The sequence below is a fragment of the Gracilinanus agilis genome, chromosome 3 (assembly GCF_016433145.1).
Source record: "Gracilinanus agilis isolate LMUSP501 chromosome 3, AgileGrace, whole genome shotgun sequence".
Taxonomy (NCBI): Eukaryota; Metazoa; Chordata; class Mammalia; order Didelphimorphia; family Didelphidae; genus Gracilinanus; species Gracilinanus agilis.
In genome coordinates this window covers 628,104,536-628,130,100 of record NC_058132.1, presented here as the reverse complement: position 1 = coordinate 628,130,100, position 25,565 = coordinate 628,104,536, and the positions used below count along the sequence as shown (strand labels likewise).

At 39.3% G+C, this 25,565-nt stretch overlaps 1 protein-coding gene across 1 annotated transcript in view; it reads left to right on the top strand.

Annotated features, from left to right (window-relative positions):
• The first annotated feature begins 976 nt into the window (after positions 1–976).
• The window catches only part of SLC16A14 (solute carrier family 16 member 14), a 34,645-nt gene continuing 10,056 nt past the window's right edge, over positions 977–25,565 (top strand). The window contains exons 1-3 of the mRNA XM_044667602.1: positions 977–1,235; positions 12,776–12,919; positions 20,474–21,475. Coding sequence (XP_044523537.1) covers positions 977–1,235; positions 12,776–12,919; positions 20,474–21,475 — 1,405 coding nt within the window. The remainder of the gene's footprint in view (positions 1,236–12,775; positions 12,920–20,473; positions 21,476–25,565) is intronic.

Below are 25,565 nucleotides of genomic sequence, written 5' to 3'. Positions count from 1 at the left end.
CTGGGAGTTGTTGAGGCATATCCCACATTGCAACCCACATTGTAGTAAGAACACACCAGCTCTCACACCAAGTTCATCCCTCAAACAATGCTTCCATTTCTCAGAGACTGGCGATTTTCCAGATTTAAAGATCTTGGCATCCACCTCTGAGCAGGAGGGTTCAGCACTTCCTTGAGGTCAGCACTATTGTCTCTCATCCTTCAGGCTTCTGTATATAGGAAGCATGGATTCTCACAGAGTTTTGGTACTGATTCCTAACTCACTGTCTGCTGTACCCTGCTGAGACTTTGGATAGACTATTCTTGGCCCTAAATGGTGTTGAAATTCCACTGTCCACCATCTTGGTGATGTTCACAACTTTAGGGGATTCCAAACTCACTCTATAATATAATCCCAGGATGGATAGCCCTTCTCTCCTAGTGCATAGAGGCCTTTTACCCCCACCCTAAATTATAGAACTATATGCAGCTGTAAAATCTACATCAGATTGCTTTCTGTCTCAAGAAGGGAGTGAGGAGAAAAGGAAAGAGGAGGAGAATTTGACTCCAATTTAAAAAAACAAAGGTTATAAATTATCTTTACATGAAATTGAAGACAAAATAAAATTTTATTTAAAAAAAGGAAATATATGTGGCAAGGAGCCTTCATAAAATGGAAAGAATATAATTGTTACTGTGGTATGCAATAGGTTGCCCTTCACCTTTGATCTTCATTCCCCATCATTCTTAGATGGGGTTCTCTGAGTCTAGGTGGAAAGGACTCAGCCTCAGAGTTCAAGGACTTGTCTATTGTTGGGCTCTCCACCTACCCTAGTGCTTCTCTCAGATTATCCTAAAGGATTTAGCATTCTGGCAAGATGGTAACCCTTCAACAGTGATGGAGAGGGAGAGAGTATGAAGGGTAAAGTAAAAGGTTTTTCTTTGTTACCATCAGTGACATTATTTTTGTTGTATGTTTTTCAGAATATTATAGAAAAATGTACACCAGTCATGAAGATATTGGGTATGATTTTGAAGATGGACCAAGAGAAAAGAAGACACATAAGCCTAACCCCAACATTGATGGCGGATGGGCTTGGATGATTGTCCTTTCCTCTTTCGTGGTACACATACTCATCATGGGGTCCCAGATGGCACTAGGTGTGCTGAACATGGAATGGCTTGAAGAATTCCATCAGAGTCGAGGCTTGACTGCCTGGGTTAGCTCCCTTAGCATGGGGATCACACTCATCGTGGGTATGTCTGACAGAATCCCAGAGACACTAGATAAGTAGACACAGCATGGAAATTCCCCTTCTCCCCTTCTAGGCTCACACCCTATTAAGACATAGACAATTGGTAGGTACTCCTGTTAGACAGCTACTTTTAAAGTCCTTCTCTTTAATGACTTTAATCCAACATCTTTACTTCTTCCTCACTTTTCTCTTTTTAAACAAAATTATTTATACTTTGAAATATCCACAAACAACATGTTAGCATAAAGTTATCTGCATAGATATCCTTCCTTATATACATTTGAACATAGGAGCACTTCTTTAGAAAAAAAGTGAAAAAAATATTAAAATTTAGGAGCCATTGTTGTGCATGATATACTGGCTCTGGCGTCAAATCTTACTTTTGATATTTACCTCCTTTGTGACTTGGAGCAAGACCCTAAATTTCCCTGGACCTCAGTTTCCTCATGTGTAAGATGGTGGATGTGGGGAAGAGTTATACCAGAGGACCTTTAAGGCCCCTTCCAACTATAAATCTATGTTCTCATGGCCGCCGCATTTTACAGATGAGGAGACTGAGGCCAACAGAATTGATATGATTTGTGCAAAGTGGCACAGGCAGAAGGGAGTAGAATCAGTGTCTAACTGCAGTGACTAAGCCCAGAGCTCAGTGTCCATTCCATTTTCCCAGCCTGATTTTTTTGAGTGAAAGGATCGGGGGCAATGACTGCTTAACTGGAACAAGGGACAATTAAAAGTTCAGATTCAGGGGGCAGCTAGGTGGCTTAGAGGATAGACTGCCAGCCCCAGAAATAGGAGGTCCTAGGTTCAAATTTGACCTCAGATGCTTCCTAGCTGTGTGACTTTAAGCAAGTGACTTAACCCCTGTTGCCTAACCCTCACCCATCTTCTGCCTTGGAACCAATACACAGTATCAATTCTAGGACAGAAGAAAAGAGTTTTTAAAAAAAAAATAGAGTTTTATATTCAGGGATAAGAAATGACCACTGCTAACAATAGCTAACATCTATATAGTACCTACTATGTGACAGGCACTATACTAAACAGGTTTCACCTATTATCTCACTAGATCCATACAACCCTGAGAGGTAGTTACCATTATTATCCTCATTTTAGAGAGGAGAAAACTGAGGTTAAGTGGCTTTCCCAGGGACACGGAACTAGTAAATGTCTGAGACTAGATTTGAACTCTCCGTCTTCCTGACTCCAGGTCTAATATTCTATCCACTGTACCATCTGGTTGCCTTTAATTTCCAAAAGAGTTAGAGAGAAGCCAAATATTGAAAGTAGTCTCTATAGGTTTATAAGCGTGATATACAAACCACACACCAGTCATATACCAACTGACTTCTTCCAATACACTTATTTATCCTCCACCCCACCCCCCCTTTGTGGATGAACCCTTTGGTGTAGTTTCATCAAAAATGACTGGGTTTTGTTTGTTTATTTTTAAAACCTTTACTGCCTATCTTACTATCAATACTAAGCATTGATTTCCAGGCAGAAGAGTGGTAAGAACTAGGTAGTGGGGATTAGGTGTCTTGCCCAGGGTGGCACAGCTAGGAAGAGTCCACCTAGTTGCCCTCATCAAGAGCAATTACTGAAATTATGATAAAAACCCATTCCAGCTGATCCACATACTATCTCTTTTGTTTTTTTCATTTTCTTCCCCACATCTGTTGTCTCATTTCAGCCTCATGACAGCCCTGTGAGGAGAGTCCTTCAGATATCATTATCTTCATTTTAGGAATAACTAAGGCTGGAGAGGCTAAATGACTTGGCCATTCTTACAAAGCTGGTATGAGCAAGAGGGAGGATTCAAACTTGAGTCTTCCCATCTTTAATAGCTAAGATCCTTCTTTGTGAACAGATAAATGTATTTATTAAGCACTATGAAAATCCCTAGAAATATAAATGGAAAAAACCAAGACAGTCTCTACTCTTAAGGAGTTCACATTCTAATTGGCGGAAATAACAAATAAAAGAAAATTCAGTTTCTGGGCAGACCAGTCCAATTGATGGCAAGAGTAGCTTCAGTTGGAGTGAGATTGGGGAGGACATAGAAAACAGAGAAAAGGGAGATGGTAAAGAGAGAGAACCTTGAGATGCAGGGCCAGAGCTAATAGGAAAACATGGCGGTCCTTCCATGAACTTAGTGACTTCAAATGTCAGGAAGAGTCAAGCAGCCAGATCAGGTCTCAATGAGCCTGGGACCAAAGGAAAGGCAAGGAGGGAGGATGCCCTAGATGGTGGCCCAAATTCCTGTCATCTGACCAGCCTAGATAGGCTCCTATAATATTAGTGTTGTTAATGTTTTCGATTCCAGATGTGAAAACATCAATTCTGAAAGTCGAATTTGTAAAATAGCTATAAGAAGAACGAAACTTAGATTATGAATATTCCAAAGAAGATATTTTTACTTTCTGTAATGGCAATTGGACCAAATGACCTCTAAGATTTCATCCAATTCAAAATCTATGAGTCTATGAAATAAAATTAATTTAATTACCTTCAGTAAATGCTGATTTTTTCCTAGATGTTAGCACAACATTTTTCATAGGCCTAGAGCTAGAAGGGATGACAGAGATCATATAGTCTAAGCCCTTTTTTTTTATAGATGACAAAATGGAGGAGTAGGGAAGTTGTGACTGAGACCCACATGGCTCAGTAGATCTAGAATCAGGAAGCCTTGAATTTTAACTTGACCTCAGATACTTCCTAGCTTTGTGATTCTGGGCAAGTTACTTACTCTCTGTTTGCCTCAGTTTCCTTATCTGTAAAATGAAAATGAGAGTCCCTTCTTTATACGATTGTTATGAAGATAAAATGAGATAATATGGGTAAGTTCTTTGCAAACCTTTAAGTGCTGTTATAGATAGTAAGCATCAGAACCATGATTTGGTTCCAGGACTTCTGATACCAGAGCCAGAATTCACAGGGCACCAAAAACACCAATGGCAGAGCCAGTTGAACTCATTGCCTTTTCATGCAATGAAAAGAAAAAACAATCCTGGAAGGGTGGGGATGGGATCTGTAAAATAATACGCATATTATTGAAGGTAATTGAATTAATTACAATAATGTGATTTGCTGGTTGGTTTAGAGGGTCTCCTATGTGTCTGTAAACCACAGGTAGGGAGTTATTTCTAAAGCATTTTGCTGAGCTGAATTAAAATAAAGAATTTTATTCCCTAGGATCATAGATTTATGACCAAATGGATTTTGGAGGTCATTTGGGTCAAACACCTTTATTGTATAATTGAGGATAGTGAAAGCCGAAGGGGTTCAGTGTATTGCCCACTAGCTATGTACCAGGTCTAGGCTATGAACCCACACTTTCCCCTGTACCAGACAACATATATATGCTCCATTAGGGTCTGGTTAGTTGCTTTCACCTGTAAGTGATTAAGCTGGCTCTTCTCCATTGAACTCCACTCCTGAACAAAAACCAAGGTCCTCCTGTCAAAACACAAGTGGGAAACACTAAAGATTGGCAAAAATACCAAACGGGAATTCCCAGGTCATACATAATCAGCCTGATTTTGTCCTCTCACTGAATTCTGGGAAGCCAGCCTTGTGAGACAATTCAAACCAGGTTTTTTTTGTTTTGTTTTGTTTTTCAATTTGATGGCTGTTTAATTTTCGCAAGTCTGTGTTTGTGTCCTCAAGAAGAGAATGGGATGGATCAGCTAAGTAGCACAGGGGATAGAATGCCAGACCTAGAGATGGGAGGTCTAGGGTTCAAATCTGGCCTCAGATATTTCTTAGTTGTTAGATCCTGAGCAAGTCACTTAGCCCTAATTGCCTAGCTGGAGCCACTCTTCTGTCTTGGAGCTAATACTAAGACAGAAGTTTAGGGTTTAAAAAAAAAGGTGGGGGTGGAGAACAGAACCAAGAAAAGACCTTTCAATCATCACTTACTCATTCAGGAAGCATTCCTTAAGCAGACAGAACAAGCAAAGCCTAAGGGTACAAAGACAAAATGAAAGACAAGAATGCTGTGACCCACATTTTATCACTCTTCTTAACAAGGAATTCTAACACTTTTTTTTCTTCACAAACACTCTGACATGAGGCAGATGGGAACCTGCCTTCAGATTTTAGGAGAGAGGATCTACAGGGTCACACTAGGAAGTTGTCTGCCAGCCCTAGAGAAAGACCCAAGAGGGTGGTCTTTGGAGTCAGACTCACCTTTATAGAGCACCTAAAAAAAATGGGGCAGCTGAGTGGCTCAGTGGATTGAGAGGCAGGCTTAGAGATGGAAGGTCCTGGATTCAAATTTGATCTCAGACACTTCCTAGCTGGGTGACCCTGGGCAAGTCACTTAACCCCCCATTGCCTAGCTCTTACCATTCTTCTGTCTTGGAACCAATACATAGTATGGTACACAGCAGTGTTAAAATACTTGCCTAAGGTCACATAGCTGGTAAGTGTCAAGGTTGGAGTTGTGCTGAGATCTTCCTGACTCAAGATCTAGAGCACTACCTACTGTGCAACCTAGCCAGAAAGGGTCTTAGAAGTCATCTAGTTCAACTCTCTCCTTTTACAAATGAGGAACCTGAGGCATAGAGAAGTTAAAGGACTTGCCTCAGGTCACACAAGTAATAAATGTCAGGTGTAGAATTGGAAGCTAGCTCCATCAACTTCCCAGGGAGTGTTCATTCCCCTGTATTATACCACTTTTCTTAAGTCTTAACTTAAAGTGTGACCAAGGCCACTCTTCTTACAACCATTGCTACTCCCTTGGAGTCCCAGGTTATTCTTTTGTGAATGAAACAATTTGTCTCAGCTGACCAGAAGTGTAACAAGTATTGCTTCCAAAGAAAATGAAAAATATTTTAAAAGAGAATAAAGTGAAAATGTTTCCAAGTCGCCACATAAGTGAGGTTGATTTTTAAGTCAAATCAAATCAATAAGCAAATATTAAGTTCCTACTATGTGCTAGCCATGGTAGTGAGAACTAGAGATACAAAAAGAGGCAAAAGACAGCCCCTGCCCTCTAGGAGTTCATAATGTAACAAAGGAGACAGGATGGTAACAAATATGTAAAAGCAAGCTATTGCCTTCCTAGCTGTGTGACCCTAGGCAAGTCACTTAACCCCCATTGCCTAGCTCTTATCACTCTTCTACCTTGGAACCAGTACACAGTATTAATTCTAAGATGGAAGGTGAGGGGTTAAAGAAAAAGAAAAGCTATTGAAAGGAGAAATTGGAGATAATCCACTGAGGGAAGGCTTGCGCATTTAGAGCAGGGGTCGGCAACCTTTTTGGCCCTGAGAGCCATAAATGCTACATTTTTTAAAATGTAATTTCGTGAGAGCCGTACAGTGCTCACAGTGCCGCTCCTGTAACAGCGCCTGAAAAAAAATGGACTTTATGGCTCCTGCAGAAAGAGCCATACGTTGCCAACCCCTGATTTAGAGGGACCAGGGTTGGATTTTAGGTGAAATAATCTGAGTGATGGAGATGAAGAGAGAGAACACTCCTGGCTGGGGGGCAGCCAGGGAAAATGCACAGAGTCAGGAGATGGAATGCTGTGTTCTAGGAATAGCCAGGAGGCTACACAAATGATCAATCCACAAGCATGTATTAAGTGTCTACCTGTGCCAGACATTCTCCTGAGAATACAAAGAAAATGATTTCAGGCTCTGCCTCCAGGATCTTACATGCTTTGGCAGTTTGGGAGGTTGGGGGAACCACACACAGGGAAGGAATAAGCCACATGCAGGGGTCAAAAATACTTTTTTTTCTAGGTGTAACAACTTGCTTATTATAAGTTGCAATTAAAGATTGATTGAAAAGCAGCTAGATGGCTCAGTGGATAGAGTGCCAGACCTGGAATCAGGAGGAGCCAAGTTCAAATCTAGCCTCAGATACTTCCTAGCTGTGTAACCCTGGCTAAGTCACTTAACTCCAATTGCCTAGTCCTGACTACTCTTTTTGCTTTAGAACAGATACAAAATTGATTCTAAGACAGAAGGTAAGAGTTATTAATGAAAATATTAAAAAGATTGATTGATTGGTTCCTTAGCTGCTGGGACCTGAGCTGCCTTTTTAAGGGCTAAGGTGATAAGGACTGGACCTATGATTTCATTAGCACAGGACCTCCCAGGTGAGGAAACTCCTTCTCCTCACCTAGGTCAGCACCTTCTCTGCAGCTTAGTCTTAGAGAGTTGTCTTGAGCACTTGGAGGTTGTGACTTGTTCAGTGGCTCAAAGCCAGAATATGTTGCAGAAAGGATTTGAACTCCGGTCTCCTTGACTTTAAGAACAGCTCTTCATCCATTACCCCAGGCTGGCATTTACCTGTAATCAAAGGTCCCTCATTTTCTAATACTTAAAATGCATGAATAAATGTGGCTTCCAGGGCTACACCATGCAGGAGACACAGCCCACACAGTCTAGGGCAGTGATGGAGAGCCTTTTAGAGACCAAGTGCCCAAACAGCAATCCTCACACCACATGTGAGAGGTGGGAAACATTCTCATTGGGCTGCTGGGCAGAGGGATGGGTGAAATGAGGAATGTCCTCAGATGCATGTGGCAATGGGGAGGGGAACAACCCCCTCTGGAGTTGGCACACATGCCATAGATTTGCAATACAGGTCTAGGGTAACCTTATTTGGGTTAGTCATGGAGTCTAGTAAAAAGAATCAGGCTAAGATCATCGAGAAGTATAGTGGAGATCATGGCAAATTTTAAATCAAAAGAAAGACCTCGGTTCAAATTCTGGATTTCCTATTTATTATATGAATCTATATTATGTGCATATGCATATATTACATGCATATTTATTACTGTAAGCAAGTCACTTAAATTCTCTAGACCATCTTTCCTCATGTGTAAAATGGGGAGGTGGGCTCAAAGGCTTCTGAGAGCCCATTAGCCTCTAAGCCTGTCATCCTCAATGCCTCTCTCCCTGGCACATAGCTCTAAATAGTTCTTACTTCATTGGTGGGACCACTGGGGTACACCAGGTCAGTGGTATAGATAAGCCATACAGCCACAGTCTTAAGAACTCAGAAGAAGAGAATTTGCCACCAAAAGTTCTAGTAAATTTCTCTTCTCACCAGAGTTTACTCATTCTGTCGATCAAAGGTTAAACAATGCATTTGTTGTTGTTCAGTCATGTCTGACTCTTCCAGACCCCATTTGGGATTTTCTTGCCAAAGATACTGGAGTGGTTTGCCATTTCCTTCTCCAGCTCATTTTACAGATGGAGAAACCGAGACAAATGGGGTTAAAGGACTTGCCCAGGTTCACATAGCTAGTAAATGCCAGAAGCTGGATTAGGAGCTCAGGTCCTCCTGATACCAAACCCACTACTCTATCCATTGTGCTACGTAGCTGCCCTGAGAAAGTGAGAAAGTCCATTATTAACTGAGAAGCATTCCAAACTCAGGAAGCTTTTCCCTTGAAGAAAAAGATGTCTTGTAGACTGTTTTCCCTTTTGTGGGCCATTTAGCTTTAGGATTTGCCTCCTTGCCAATCGATGATTCTCTAAAAGCCTCATGTGGGAGGGAACATTCAATGAACATGCAAATCTCAAGTTAGGATGGTTTGTGAATAATTGGGCAGAGTGAATGGCCTGTTTCAATTTTGTTAAAACTGTACTTTCAGTAAATGGTGATGACTCAGATAACACTGTCCATGAGATCTTCAAAGCCTCTAACAGTGTGGAAGGCTGAAGTTCTATGGTCACTTTTAGTGGTAGACTTTGGCTCAGGAAGACTTCGTTTTGAATACTGTCTCTGATACATATTAGCTATGTGACCCTGGGCAAGTCACTTAACTGGCCTGAACTTCAATTTCCTCATTTGTAAGATGAAGGAATTGGAATCAGAGACACTTCCATCAGTAGGCATGCTCCTACATTTAGACCCTAGATTTAGAGATGGAGGGAACCTTCCACGTCTTCTAGGTTCTCATTTTACAGTTGAAGAAACTGAGAGCCAGAGAAATTAAGTTACTGATTGCCCAACACTGAATGCATTTGTATCCCATGTATAGTCCACGTTCCTTTTCAACGAGACATGGTTTTCCTTGAATTCCAAAGGTTATCATTTGTCTGTTTGGGCATTAAATTCAAAAGATTCTTTTTTTAATGTAACATTGAAAAAATAAACTGTCCATTGAAAGCATTTGCTTACGAGCAGTTTCTGGAACATGGAGAATATAATCAGGCCATTCAAATTGGCCTTCTCAATTCTAAAAAGGCCCATTAATAGCAAACTGACAAGCATGAGTTCCCCACACACACACCTTGGAATGATTATGGTGTAGATTACTTAAATCATTGTAAAAGATACAGAAGAAATGCCTTTAACCTATATCTTAAAATTCTTTAAGAGTTATCATCTTTTGCCATTAATAATTATCATCTGAAGTGAAAGGTTTTCCAGAATGTGTTGGTAATGTGGTCATTGTCCATTTTCAGATCCATCTTTATTTGAAAATGTTTGTCTAGGGGGCAGCTAGGTTTATTGGATAGAGAGCCAGGCCTAGAGAGGTGTGCAGGTGGAAAATTTGCCACACCTGAGCTACATTCCCAGCATCCTTTTAAGTCCTCATTTGCCGTACAGAGGCTTGGGAGAGAAATTTGGCTGAGACCCACGCTGCGAGGCTCTTTTTGGACTTTGCTTTGGTTAAAGTATAGCTCAGGTGTGGCAAATTTTCCACCTGCACAGTTGGGAGGTCCTGGGTTTAAATCTAGCCTCAGACATTCCCTAGCCATGTGAGCCTGGGCAAGTCACTGAACCCCCATTACAACTCTCTTGCAACTCTTTTGCCCAAGAACCGATACACAGTATTGATTTTAAGGCAGAAGGTAAGGGTTGTAAAAAAAACCAAACAAAATATTTATCTGCTGCCTGATTGTCTCCAAGATAACAGGGTGAACAAATGCAATAATATCTGACTAATCTACTGTCATCATTATGTGATAGCATCAGTGTATTTAAGACTGAGCCATCTCAGGAATGCCCCATCCACCACAGTAGCCATTAGCAAGATGGAATTGCATATATCAAATGAGGTAATAATATAATATACTTCCCACAGTGTCTGGCACATAGTAAACACCAAATAAAAGTTGTTGTTGTTGTTGTTATCCTCCATTTGCATGCGGATCTTTCGTTTTGCCTCATTTATGGATAAAGCAGAAGTTCTGGTCCCCTGCTCCAACTCCCATCAGAGAATTCAGGCTGCCGGGGGGGCTTGAAGAGCTTCTGATGGACTCCTAGTGTTGGACAACTTGATGGGAGGCCTGGGACGATTCTCAGTAGGAGAAAGCAGAGGCTGTTTGTCATTCTGACAAACTCATGTTCTGCTTGATGCCCAAGACTGTAAGGCGACAAATCTCTGCAAAGCCATTCAGTATCGATCCATTTTCATTTGAGAAATACAGGAGAGGGGGCAGCCAGAGGAGCTACATTTGTGCATTAAATCCTAATCCTAATCCTAAATAAGCTAACCTCTGTAAAGACGCAGCTGCGTGATAGAATGGATGGAACACTAGACCTGGAGTCAAGAACGCCCCAGTTAAAATTTGGTCTCAGCCAGCGGCTTGACCCTGGGCTTGTCACCTAAACAGTGTTTATCTCTGCTTCTCCATTTGTAAAAGGGGGATAATCATAATCCTGCCTCTCAGGATTATTATGGGAATCAAATGAGTTAATATTTGTAAAGTACTTTGTAAACCGTGAAGTATTATAGAGTGTATCTTATAGATATTATATATATATAATATTATAGTGTATTATGTATAATATTATAGAGTGTATCATATTATAGAGAATATATATTATAGAGTATATTATATTATAGAGAATATATATCATATTATAGAGTGTATCATATTATAGAGAATATATATTATAGAGTGCATTATATTATAGAGAATATATATAATATTATAGAGTATATTATATTATAGAGAATATATATAATATTATAGAGTGTATTATATTATAGAGAATATATATAATATTATAGAGTGTATTATATTATAGAGAATATATATAATATTATAGAGTGTATTATATATATAATATTATAGAGTGTATTATATTATAGAGAATATATATAATATTATAGAGTGTATTATATATATAATATTATAGAGTGTATTATATTAGAGAATATATATATTATAGAGTGTATTATATATAATATTATAGAGTGTATTATATTATAGAGAATATATATAATATTATAGAGTGTATTATATATATAATATTATAGAGTGTATTATATTAGAGAATATATATATTATAGAGTGTATTATATATAATATTATAGAGTGTATTATATTATAGAGAATATATATAATATTATAGAGTGTATTATATATATAATATTATAGAGTGTATTATATTAGAGAATATATATATTATAGAGTGTATTATATATAATATTATAGAGTGTATTATATTATAGAGAATATATATAATATTATAGAGTGTATTATATATATAATATTATAGAGTGTATTATATTATAGAGAATATATATAATATTATAGAGTGTATTATATATATAATATTATAGAGTGTATTATATTATAGAGAATATATATAATATTATAGAGTGTATTATATATATAATATTATAGAGTGTATTATATTATAGAGAATATATATAATATTATAGAGTGTATTATATATATAATATTATAGAGTGTATTATATTATAGAGAATATATATAATATTATAGAGTGTATTATATATATAATATTATAGAGTGTATTATATTATAGAGAATATATATAATATTATAGAGTGTATTATATATATAATATTATAGAGTGTATTATATTATAGAGAATATATATAATATTATAGAGTGCATAATCTATTATCATCTAGTATATGTAACAAATTATAGATATAATTGTATAGCACTTTAAGGTTTCCAAAGTGCTTTAGAAATATGAACTCGTCTGACCCTTACAATAACCCTGAGAGGTAGAGGCTATGATTTTCCCCCATTTTACCGATGGGGAAATCAAGGCAGACAGGATCACACAACTAGGCAGAATTCTAACCCCATCGAGCACTCCAGTCATTAGTCCGTGTCTCTTTTTTGTATTATTCTAAGAAAAAAAAAGAAAAGGATAAATCAGCCTATTTGCCTCCCAGGGTGGTAGACGCAGGGCTAGAACAGAGCAGAGATGGAGCTCTTTGGGTCCAGCTCCTCTCGTTTTATAGATGAGGACACTGAGATCCAGAGATGATGACCGACTGGCCCAAAGGAATCGCTAGCAGGTCTTCTGTATTCTAAGTCCCCCATTGGACCCACTATGCTACCTGTTTGTACCTCCTGAGGCAGCCCATTCCATTGTAATAATTTGGAGATTCTGCTTATTCTATCTAAGGATGCATCTTTCCAGCATTTTCCCTAGTTTTGTCTAATAATGATTACGTTTCAAGGCACTCATTATTTAGAGTTGTTCAGGTACAATAATTGTGTCCAAGTAAGACTCTATTCAGGAGGAATGACGATGAAATTTGAATTGTTCCTTCTTTTTGATGTTCCACGCCAGGACCTTTCATTGGCTTGTTCATCAACACATGCGGCTGCCGCAAGACTGCGATCATGGGAGGGATTCTGAATGCCCTGGGCTGGGTCCTGAGCGCCTACGCCACCAACGTGCATTATCTCTTTATCACATTCGGAGTGGCGGCCGGTAAGTGATGGACACGCTGGGAAATCAATGGTCCGTATTCTGTCCCTGAGCCTTTTAGCGATGAGATCTCGTGTGGCGGGAAGACATCCATCTCTCCCATCTTGCCTTTGATACTTCTATCATTTGTACAAGCAGGAAAAGTGAAGAGTGGATGTAGGAGGACAGAAAGTCCATGTCCTCTTTACTGGCCACTTGGGAAAGGCTCTGGGAAGCTCACAGCTCAGCGGGGACCACTCCTGTTAAGCTTTCCACGTTAGACACGGAGGGGTCTCCGATTAGATTTCTCTCCCTTCTGCTCATCCAGCCACTTCCAGAAAATCCCTTCAGCTTCCCACCAGGGGCCTTCCCCAACTTCCTTGGCTCTCCAAGTGCCTTCCTCTCCAATGACCTTAACATTCATTTTGTATTTCTTACTTTGAATATATGTTTTATGTGTAAATATTGTCTTCCTCTAGAATAGAAGTTTCTTGAGGGCAGGAACAGTTTCATTTGTATCTTTGCATCTCCAGCTTATTTTAAAAATAGACACTTATGGCACATAGTAGGCACTTAATGGGTATTTATTGATTGATAGGTGCTTAATAGATGCTTATTGAATCATTGATTATATACATTTTAAAGATGAATTAACAGGTTACAAGAGTATTATACAATATGTTATTTCTTTGACATGTAGTTAATATTTAGGGTCATAAGTTTATTTTTTTAAATATTTATTTATTTATTTATTTTTAAACCCTTACCTTCTGTCTTGGAGTCAATACTGTGTATTGCTCCAAGGCAGAAGAGTGGTAAGGGTAGGCAACGGGGGTCAAGTGACTTGCCCAGGGTCACATAGCTGGGAAGTGCCTGAGGCCAGATTTGAATCTAGGACCTCCCATCTCTAGGCCTGGTTCTCAATCCACTGAGCCACCCAGCTTCCCCCTTAGGGTCATAACTTTAGGCCTTGGAAGGGACCTTAGAGGCCATCTAGACTCAGCTCTTCACTTTCAGAGAAGACAACTTCACCCAAGATCTCTAAATAATGGGAAATGGAATTTGAAAATCTCTAGTTTCCAGCCCAGTGCTTTGCCCACCACTGTACTGTCTTATCTCATTGTTACTTCCTTAAAAAGAGAAACTCATGGTGGGCAGCTGGGTAGTTCAGTGGATTGAGAGCCAGGCCTAGAGACAGGAGGTCCTAGGTTCAAATGTGGCCTCAGACACTTCCCAGCTGTGTGACCCTGGGCAAGTCACTTGACCCCCATTGCCTAGCTCTTACCACTCTTCTGCCTTGGAGACAATACACAGTATTGATTCCAAGATGGAAGATAAGAATTTAAGAAGAGAGAGAGAGAGAGAGAGAGAGAGAGAGAGAGAGAGAGAGAGAGAGAGAGAACCATCAGGGACAGCTAAGTGGTTGAGTGGATTGAGAGCTAGGCTTAGAGATGAGTGGTACGGGGTTCAAATGTGGCTTTGGACACTTCCTAGCATATGACCCTAGGCAAGTTTCGGAACTTTAATGTGTAACCCTACCACTCCTGTAATAATATTTGTAAAATGCTTAAACACAGTGCCTGGCACATTGTAATCACCATATAAATATCAACTAACAAAATAATGATATTATTATTGTTAAATAAAATAATAAATTTAAATAAGCATAAATAAATAAAAATAAAAATATATATTGTAATAAATATATTAAAATAAGTATTAAATAAGTATAATACCATACGTAAATATAAACAATATAAATAAAAACATTATTAAATAAACAAACAATAAACATAAGTATAAATAAAACCATAAATATTGATAAACAAGTATAAATAGTAAGTATAATAATATAACCATAAATAAGTAAAATAATAACTATTAAATAAATATAACAAAGTATAAATAAATTAAATTATTAATACAAATAAAGAATGGCTACCATGTGTCAAGTCCAATCCCAACATACTTCAGAGGGATTACCCATGGTTACTGCTGCATTAGCATTTGCTATATTCAGCTATGGGGATACAAAAATGGGCCAATACACATATTCTGTTGTGGGAGATAGTAAGGCCATAAATAGCTAGGAACAAAACACCAACAAAGTACACAGAAGTTCTTCTTCAAGGGAGCTGAGATTTCATCCTCCCATCCGAGTTTAGTTTAGTAGACAGTCTTTATGAGCTTGGGGGCAGCTAGTTGGCTCAGTGAAAAGAGAACTGGTTTGGAAGTCAGGAACACTCATTTTCCTGAGTTCAAATCTGGCCTCAGACATTTCCTAGCTGTGTGGCGTTGGGCAAATCACTCAATCTTGTTTGCCTCAGTTTCCTCATCTATAAAATGGGCTGGAGAAGGAAATGGCAAACCACTCCATTATCTTTATCAAGGAAATCCCAAATGGGACCTGGAAGAGTAGGAATCGACTGAACAACAACAATAACAACTTTATGAGCTGTGTTTGGCCAAAAATAACACCTTCCCTTGGTGGCTGGTCCTCTGATGACAAGCCTCTCCAAACTAGCCAGGCTGGTCTTTGGATGGCAAATGGACATTCTATCACTGGTCTCTTTTAAAGCTTGTGTTCCATAGCATTGCAGAAGACTAGGTTATTTCCATACAACACAGTCAAAGCATCCAAGTAGGACTAATAATGTGAAAGAAATAGATCTTCATTTTATCAGGGATTCATAACCTACTCTGTGAACTTGGACTAAAAAGTATTTTGACAACTTTATTTTAATATAATTGCTTTTCTTCTAAAGCAAATATATTTCATCAAATACATTTGAAAACTTGGCCTGAGAAGGGGATCATTGGCTCCACCAGACTGCCAAGGAAGGGGCTGTGATACAAAAAAAAAAAAAATGATGCTTTTAATGGAGATTACACTGAATACAGCTAGACACACACACACACACACACACACACACACACAGAGAGAGAGAGAGAGAGAGAGAGAGAGAGAGAGAGAGAGAGAAGAGAGAGAGAGAGAGAGAGAGAGATGAACAAAAATTGAAAACAAAAAAATTTCCATTAAATTGATAAATAAAACTAGGAACTTTTTGGGAGGAGGGGAGAAATATAATAAAATGGACATTCCATTCTAAAGTAAGCTCCTCAAGGGCAGGAAATGACTTCCTTTTTTGCTTGTATTTCCTTATTTGCTTGTATTATATCCCCCAACACTTAACATATAGTATACTCTTCACAAATGCTTATTTATCTGCTGACAATAAATCATTAGCTAACTGATTTTTAAAAAGAAAAAGGAAACCCAAATTACCAGAACTCATTCACAATTAATAAGGAAGTTGTTTTGGATCTTGTTCTGAGATGTGGACAAAAAATAGTATTGAAAATACATTTTCCTGCTTTTTTTGGTTGAGGGGAAGTATTTCCTTTTTTAAATCAATTTTTATTGTTATCTTTTGTTGTCATTTTATTAATCACCTATATTTCTATCTGTATTCATTCTCAGAGAGCCATCCCTTATAACAAATAATTTTTTTCAAAGAAGAAGAAAAGACAAAAAAAATCTGACAATATATGCAATATTCTACTTTTGTGGATCCCTATCTCTAGAGCAGCAGGAATAATATAGGGGAAGGGATAGCTCTTCCTTGACCTTTTTGTTCTAAGCTTCATAAGCCTCCCCAGGTCTGCCGTAAGCACATGACTATTACTATAATTAATTAAAACTTACATGGAACATTAAAGTTTTAAAAGTGTTTTTACTCAACCTTATGAGATACATAACAATTATTATTATTCACATTTGATATATGAGAAAATTGAGGTTCAGAAAGATTAAGTGACTTGCCCAACATTTCGTAGATAATAATAAGTGGTAAAGCTAGAATTCAAATTCAAGTCTTGTCATTTCAAGTTTAGCACCGACCACTCTATCACACTAATGCTAGAGTAAAATCAATCAATTAATCAAAGCATTTATTAAGTGCCCACTGCATGCCAGACTCTGCTTGGAAAGGGATAGATATAAAGGGCAGCTAGGTGGCTTAGTGGGGAGAGAGAGAGAGACCTGGAGAAGGGATGTTCTGGGTTCAAATCTGTCCTGAGACTTCCTGAGTGTGTGAACTTGGGCAAATCACTTAACCCCATTGCCAATCCCTCTGCTCCACCTGCTGCCCCCAAATAGACTCATACATACATCTATATCTACATTTCTATCTATTTCTATAGACACATAAAACTTGCACTTATGTGTTAGCTGATACCCCAGTTTTGAACCGAGGACCTCCCATCTTAGGCATGACATTCCACTGGACCACATTGCTGCTCCCAAGCTTAACTGTTCAAATGCCTCCACGAGGATGACCAATCTTTATACTTCCAATGGCCAATTGTTTTTCCAATTTAATCAGAGAACTCTTTCATCCTTTTTGTGAAAGGACAAGGACAGGGAGTAAACATGTCTTTGTATTTCATTAGTCTGGTCACCTCTATTATCTGCTCCTTTCTATTATAATAGCCAGTTGTGTGGGAAGGTAGTTCAGTGGATGAAGTACTGGGTAAACCTGACTTCAAATCCAGTCTTGGACATATATTAGCTTTGTGAATCTGAGTCAGTCACTTAACCCTGTTTCCTTAGTTTCCTCATCTATAAAATGGGGATAACAACAGCATCAACCTCCCAGGGTTATGAGGCTCCTATGAGATAATTCTCATACAGTGCTTTGTATAATTCCTGGCACATAGTAGGTTGCCATAGCAATATAGATGGTAACTATTATTATATTTCTTTATAAATACACAAGTGTACATATGGAGACATGTGTATGTGTACATGTGTGCATGTACATGTATATATTTACATGCATGTGTGTATACATCTCTGTGCGTATATAGTCTATAAATATCTGTTAGGAGGGACACCCCAATTGGATTATAGAACCATATATTTAGAAGTGAACTTCAGAAGCCATAGAGTCCTCATTTTATATCAGAGGAAACTGAATTTTAAGGAAGTTAAGTGACCTACCCAAGAGTTACATAGGTAGTAAGTGACAGAATTGGGATCCAAGCCTGAATTCTCTTGCCAAATCCAGTGTTGTTTCTGTAGAAACACACAAAAATGTGAGACTGATTCAGAGAAGATTCTCAGCAAGGAAAGTGAATATTGGATAGATTTGGATACACAGGTCTTTGTAAATAAAGAAAGAAAAGTAAAGGCAGAACCTAGGAACAGTTATACAATAAAGCTAGACACCACAGAAGACAGACCAAGCTCTTTAGTCAACACTCATAATAGCCATTCACATTTCTATGGTGCATTAAGGTCCCTTTACATCCATTGTTTCATTTGATCCTGTGAGATAAATGATCATGATTATTATATATTATTGACTATGATTATATAATATTATCTTTATTATTGACTGGGATGATTTATGATTATTATCTCTATTACTAACTCTGATTATCCCCATTTTGCTGATGAAGAAACAAAGGATAACTAGTGATTTTCTTGAGGTTTTACAGCAAATAACTAATTAAATTACGAAAGAATTTGAATTCAGGTCTTCCTGACTCCAAAGTCACTCTGTCACCTAATTACCTTTCATTGACCACCATAGGTATAAATATAGCTAGCACAAACTGATTCTGTATTGCAAGGAGGAATCAATAAAATAAGAGGTTCTCTTTCCTTGGAGAATCTGTATTATTTTATAACTTACAAATAAACAGAGGCCTTTATAAATATTGTATTTGTGTTGTGAATTAAGCCATGAGCTAATGCTAAACTGTCTGGGTAAGGAAAAAGGCAGAATGACTTGATGGAGAGTAAGCTGTTCACTCTACTTTTAGGACCAGTCTATGGTTCTCTGCTTCTGAAAATGATTTGGTTCTCCTCAAAACAAAGGTATTGAATATCTCCTCAAAACAAAAGCTCTGGATAGAGGACCAAGTTGGAGTTGGTAGGACTGGGTTCAAATCTGTTCTTAGACACTTCCTAGATGTGTGACCCTGGGCAAGTCACTTAACCCCAATTGTCTAGACCTTGCCCTTCTGTCCTAGGATACTAGGGCAGAAAGCAAGGGTTTATGGGGGGGGGGGAAGGTATTCCACAGCTTGGCTAGTTGGTAAAAAGTGGCTTTTGATGAACTATTTGTTATTAATGACCAAATTATTTTATTATATATCATGTAGCAATTATTGTATTATATACATTACCAAATTATATCATTATAATTACTAAGTTATAAAATATGTCACAGAAATAGACCTGAAAGAGACTTTAAAGATTATCAAGATCAACTCTGCCATCTTGCAGATTAGGAAACCAAGGCTAAGAGAGATTAATTTTTCCTATTTACTATTAATATCATTAACAAATTATAAAATATGTCACAGAAATAGACCTGGAAGAGACTTTAGAGATCTGTTCCAAACATGTCATTTTGCAGAGGGAAACGATTAGGCTCAGGGAGATTAAGTCAAGTCAACAAGCATTTATGAAGTACCTTTTATTAAGTCAGGAGAGAGAATGACTTCGTCAGTCCTGCATTTTAGCAAACTTTATCAGTTTATCAATTATCAATGGGCTGCAATATCTATTGGTGGGGGGAGTTCACATATCTTAAGTTCACTAACCTGATGAAATCGTGGATCTTTTGTGTATGAATATAAGAAGAATACAAAGAGAAGGCAAAATTCTCAGAAATCAGGACCATAAATTCTATGTGAAAAGGGTACTTTGGCTACTGTTTGGAGGCGGATTGGAGTGGGGGAGACTTGCCACAACAGAGTTTAAAAACCATTGCTATAGAGGGCAACGAGGTAGTTAGTAGAATGAGAGCCAGGCCTAGAGATGGGAGATCCTGGGTTTAAATCTGGCCTCAGACACTTCCTAGCTGTGTGATCCTGGGCAAGTCACTTAAACCTCCATTGCCCAGCCCTTACCACTCTTCTGCCTTGGAACCAATACACAGTATTGATTCTGAGATGGAAGGTCAGGGTTTAAAATAACCCATCGATAGAGATAAAAACCCACACCTTTAGACTGTGATTCCAGGACATATTCATGTCTTGATTGTTCGCTTGATTATAGTTTCTGAAAACTACCCAAAATGTCTTCTGGTCACCCTTATAAATAGTTACTTGCCCATGTGCCCAAATGGAGCATCTGGAAATATATTATTTAAATTTATTTTGTCATTTGTCTTGCACATGTAAGATAACCCAAGAAGAAAGCCAAGTTAGGGGGAAATTATATCACCACCATACTTTGGACTAGCAGTTGCCTTCAGGAGTTATCTATGAGTCAGGAAGACTCCTCTTCATGAGTTCAAATCTGGCCTCAGATACTTACCAGCTGGGTGACCCTGGGCAAGTCACTTGATCCTATTTGCCTTAGATTCCTCTTCTGTAAAATGAAATGGAGAAGGAAATAGCAAACGATTCCAATATCTTGGCCAAGAAAACTGTAAAGAGGTTCACCAAGAGTCAGACACAACTGAAAAACCACCACATGGGCAGCTAAAACAGCTTTAAATGTTCTCAAATCAATCGATAGCTTTTTATATCTCATTTTCTTTTTTAAAATTTTATTAACAGGGTTTGGCAGCGGAATGGTCTACCTCCCCGCAGTGGTCATGGTGGGACAGTATTTTCAGAAGAGACGAGCTCTAGCTCAGGGTCTTAGTACAACTGGAACGGGCTTCGGTACCTTCCTCATGACCGTCTTACTAAAATATCTTTGTTCGGAATACGGATGGAGAAGCGCAATGTTCATCCAGGGGGCCGTCTCCTTGAACCTGTGTGTCTGTGGAGCCCTCATGAGGCCCCTCGCTCCCAACGAAACCCAAAGCAAAAAAGATCTTAAGAGCAAAGATGGCGAGAGAGAACTCAAGCTCCCTCTTTCTCATTCTTCGGAGTCGATAAAATCGAATGGGCACCTGAACAAAACGGAAGAGAGGGAGGACGGGCCAGCGAAGGAGGAAATGCTCCACAATTCCCCGGTCCCGGAGAGCAGAGGCAAGGACAAAGTCCAACACGGGAAGAACATGTACGCCCTCCGGATCCTCAAGGTCGTGAGCCAGCTCACCATTCGGGTGAGGAAGGGGTTCTGGGACTGGTACTCCAGTTACTTTGGGACCGCGTCCCTCTTCACCAACAGGATGTTCGTAGCCTTTATTTTCTGGGCTCTGTTTGCCTACAGCAGCTTTGTCATTCCATTCATTCACCTCCCAGAAATAGTCAAGCTGTATAATCTGTCGGAACAGAACGACGTCTTCCCCTTGACGTCGATCATAGCCATAGTTCACATCTTCGGAAAAGTGATCCTTGGAATTGTGGCTGACCTGCCCTGCGCCAGCGTTTGGAACGTCTTTCTGATGGCCAACTTGAGCCTCGTCATCAGCATCCTCATTCTGCCATTAATGCACACGTATGCCAGCCTGGCGGCCATGTGTGCCCTCATAGGCTTCTCCAGTGGCTATTTCTCCTTGATGCCCGTCGTGACTGAAGACCTGGTGGGCATCGAACATCTCGCCAACGCCTACGGCATCATCATTTGTGCCAATGGAATATCGGCCCTGCTGGGACCGCCATTTGCAGGTAAACAGCCTGTGGCCTTAATATCGTTACAGCTGGGGCAGCAGGGGAGAGAGGTCTGTCCTGGGCTCCACTCTGGTCTCAGAGACTTTCTTTCTTTTTTTTTTTTTAACATTTATTAATATTCATTTTTTTAGGTAAAGTTAACATGATTCATGCCCCTACTTTCCCCTTCACCCCTCGCCCTCCCCCACCCATGGCCAATGCGTATTTCCCCTGTTTTTAACATGTGTCATTGATCAAGACCTATTTCCAAATTGTTGATCATTGCATTGGTGTGGTAGTTCTCAGAGACTTTCTAACTGTGTGACCCTGGGTAAGTCACTTAACCAGAATTGCCTGCTCTTCTGCCTTGGAATCAATGCATAGAATGGATTCTAAGATGGAAGGTAAGGGTTAAAAAAAAATAGTGTTACAGTCATAAGAATGACTTCACTTCTTCTTGGCCTGGTGATCATAGAGAACTAGATCTGTAACCTTTACATTTAATTCAGAGCACATAAGAAAGAGGCAGCTAGAGTTCAGGTTTTTGTGTCATGCCCCCCATGGACAGTCAATCTGATGAAGTCTATGGATGGATAGCTTCTCAGACAAATGTTTTTAAATTTAGGATTACAAAGGAAACCAAATATATTATAATAATTACAAAAAATTAAGGGACAGCTGGGCAGCATAATGGATAGAGTGCTGGGCCTATGGGTATTAAATATTGGTACCAAGGCACACAGTTATAAAGTCTCTAAGGGCAGCAGAGTAGCGCAATGAATAGAGCACCAGGCCTGGAGATGGAAGGTCCTGGGTTTGGATCTGCTCTCAGATACTTTCTAGCTGGGTGATCCTGGGCAAGTCTCTTAACCCCAATTGTTTAAACTTTTACTACTCTTCTGCTTTGGAACCAATACTTAACATCCAATCTAAGACAGAAGTAAGGGTAAAAAAAAAAAAAAAGAAAAAAATAATAGCTAACATCATTTATATAGTGCTTACTATGTGCCAAGCACTAAACCACTGGGTACAATTATAGTAGTAGACAGAGCACTAGATTCAGAGTTAGGAAGACCTGAGTTTGAATCCTCCGTTTTGTACTCACTTGCTGTATGCCTGGGCAAAACATTTCCCATTTCTAGGCTTCACTTTTCCCATTTGTAAAATGAAGGGGTTGAAATCAATGATCTCCAAATTTTCTTTCAATTCTAAATCAATGTTAGGAGATTTAAACATTGCCTTGCATAGTCTTTTTTTTTAATCAAGACATGAAATATAAGATAATATGGAAATCCTTTTTAGATATTCATGTTTCCTTTTCTCTTACCATTCCTGCTATTCCCCATTAATATTTAGTAAGTTCTTCCTTTAGGTAGATTTAGGTAGTATCTGTAAGATCTCTCCCATCCCTGGAGACCCCTTTTCAGACTTTCTTTGCCAGTGATAAAAAGTTCAGATGGCACTGATGACTTGGAGTAAGGGCAACAGGGCTTAGGGTCACAGTGTCAGAGTTGTTGGTCCCCATCCAGGTCATCAGGTGTGAAGCCCTCTGAGTGTGCTTAGGCGACTAGATTCGGTCACCAGAGGTCAAGCTACCAAGGGAGGAGTGAGGAAGCCCAGTCCTTAGACAAAGAGAAGTGTATTTAGTTCGGTTACCTTGGCAGATCTTCCTGGAACCAGAGAACAGGTAATAGCCACAGCTGCGGACTTTTGTTGTCCTTCAGTTGTAGAGGTCAGACCTATCTGATCCACCTGGCCTTATATGTTCAGCCCCTTGAAAATTAAATTGGCCCTGGAGGTTTGTTCAATGAGGTTCCTTCACTCCAGAGATCCTCTCTCAGGAGCATCTTTTCTACATAGATGGCGGATCAGAGTATGCCAGAGGACTAGATATTGGGCCTGTGGCTTCCTTGACATTGGGAGAATTGGGCAAGGACCTTCTCCATAAGGATCCCAACGTTTTCCCTCATCACCGTGCTCCAGTGGCAGGGTCCTCAAGTCCTGGATTGATCAGACCTTGTAAAATGTCAAGCTTGGGCTATCTAGGACGTGTACACATAACCAGAGGGGTCCCAACCCTCCAAGAAACATTATATTCATACCCTTTCTAGTCAACCAAATGTTTCAGTATATGTAGGAATCCCTAAATTTCTGGACTTGAAATTATGTGTAGTTATCCAGGGTAAATGAGATGAATTTGGTTTTTTAAAAAATGTTCTTATGACTATTTCAAAATATTTTATTTCCTTAATCCTATGTGTTTTATTTTTATGCTTTTGAAAACACTAGTTTACAGAGTATGGATATAGGTCTGGGTCTCATTCAGAAGAGAAAGAATAAAGTGGTAAGAGTTTGGGGTAGATAGTCATAGATTTGAGATGGGGAGGAAGTAGAGGAGTTAGTGATAACGAGCAATCTCAAGAAAGAGTTTGCTAATGTTTTTGTAAGTCACTTTGATTGCAGACGACAGGTAGAATCATATACCTGATCTGACCACCATCTTTGTAGGCCACTTCTGCTTGGTTTAGAAGTTAACTTGGGGAGTGGGACTTGGGTCAGCAGTGAGATGGACCCTACTAGGACCCAGAGGCTAGACAGACCCACTATCGTAGGAGAGCAGATCAGAACAGATGACAGAAGCAGGCAATATTAGAATACTAGACAGTTAGGTCTATTTTATCTAAAAATTAAATCTATTTTTTAATTTAAATTTAAATTAGAGATTTAAATTTAAATCAAAAATTAAAATTTAATCTAAAAATTAGATTAAAATTAATATACAAGAACTAAGTATTATATTTTAAAAGTTTATTAATAATAACTAAAGTAAAGAGCTACCTAAACCAGGCAGTCCGCTTACGAAAGAAGAAGAGCTAGCCCCATAAATCCACCAAATTTATCCCCTGTCTATGTCAGTACGTAATGACAGGAAGTCAGTGGGCTCCTGGGTAAATGTAGTTTTAAAAGTACAAAATTTCCAATAACACAGGTGGTTGGTACTGTGGAGGGCACCAGAGATGTTACAATAAATCTAAATGGTTGTGGGTACACACACTGGGTTGAAGGAGAGACTGGACCAGGATAGAGAGACCAGAGTTCACTGGTTTAACACAGGAATGGCAGTTGGCCTCAACTGTCACCCAGCTCACCACTAGGCTAGGGTTTATGGAATCAACAGGCAAGGTAAAGGTTTTAGCAGTTTTAATTATGTTCAACTAAAAGGTGGGAAAGGGATTTCTATACTTAAAACCTAAAGGGCAAAACCACAGGGCAAGGGGAGGACTTCTCTACTCTAATCTTAGTGATCTAGCAGGCAGAGCCCAAAGGAGCAGTAATGGAGTCACTGGGAGGCTGCATCAAACCTGGTTCCAGCCAGGGTTTGACCAGCACAGCTAAGGGCTGAGGGTGGCTTTGGGGTTTCTCACGATAATCCACAGATGATCTCAGGATGCCCAAAGCCAAGGTATCCAAGTAGAGAGGGTGTGCTTGAGATTCTGTCCACCAGATCCCAAACTTCTCCTCTTCTTGGTGCTGCTCTGTAGTTCTTGTCCACTTGTTTGAAACCACCACCACTCAGGATCCCAGGGAAATCAGGATGCAGGGTGTTCTTTACTCTGAGATCTCCCAGGGCTAACCCTAGTTTTTTGCCAACCCCTAATGGAGTCTCTCTCAGGGCACAAGCCACTTCTTCCTGCTCCTTCATTCCATCTTGGAATGCTCCAGCTCCTTCCTGCTAGGTACATCCTTAATACTTAATTACTAACTAATCTTCCTCACAACAGTACCAAGATTAGATAGGGAAGATTTTGAGCTGCATGGCAACACATGGATCTGGCAGTGGGTATTTGGCAGAAGTTTGGGTACTTGCCTAAGCAGCTGTGATCTGGGAAGTTTGATGGTAGACCCAAAGTATGAATGGCCAATAGGTGGGTACTGTCGTTATTCATCCTATATCTTTTAAGAAGACCAGCGGCCATTGAGGCCATAGGGAATAGATGAAGGAATAAGTAGGGAACTGTTGGGCATTGGAGACTTCTAACAGTGAGAAGGGGCTGAGTGTAGATTTTTTACCTCCTGTCTCTGTTCCTAGGCACTGGCTACCCCTCTA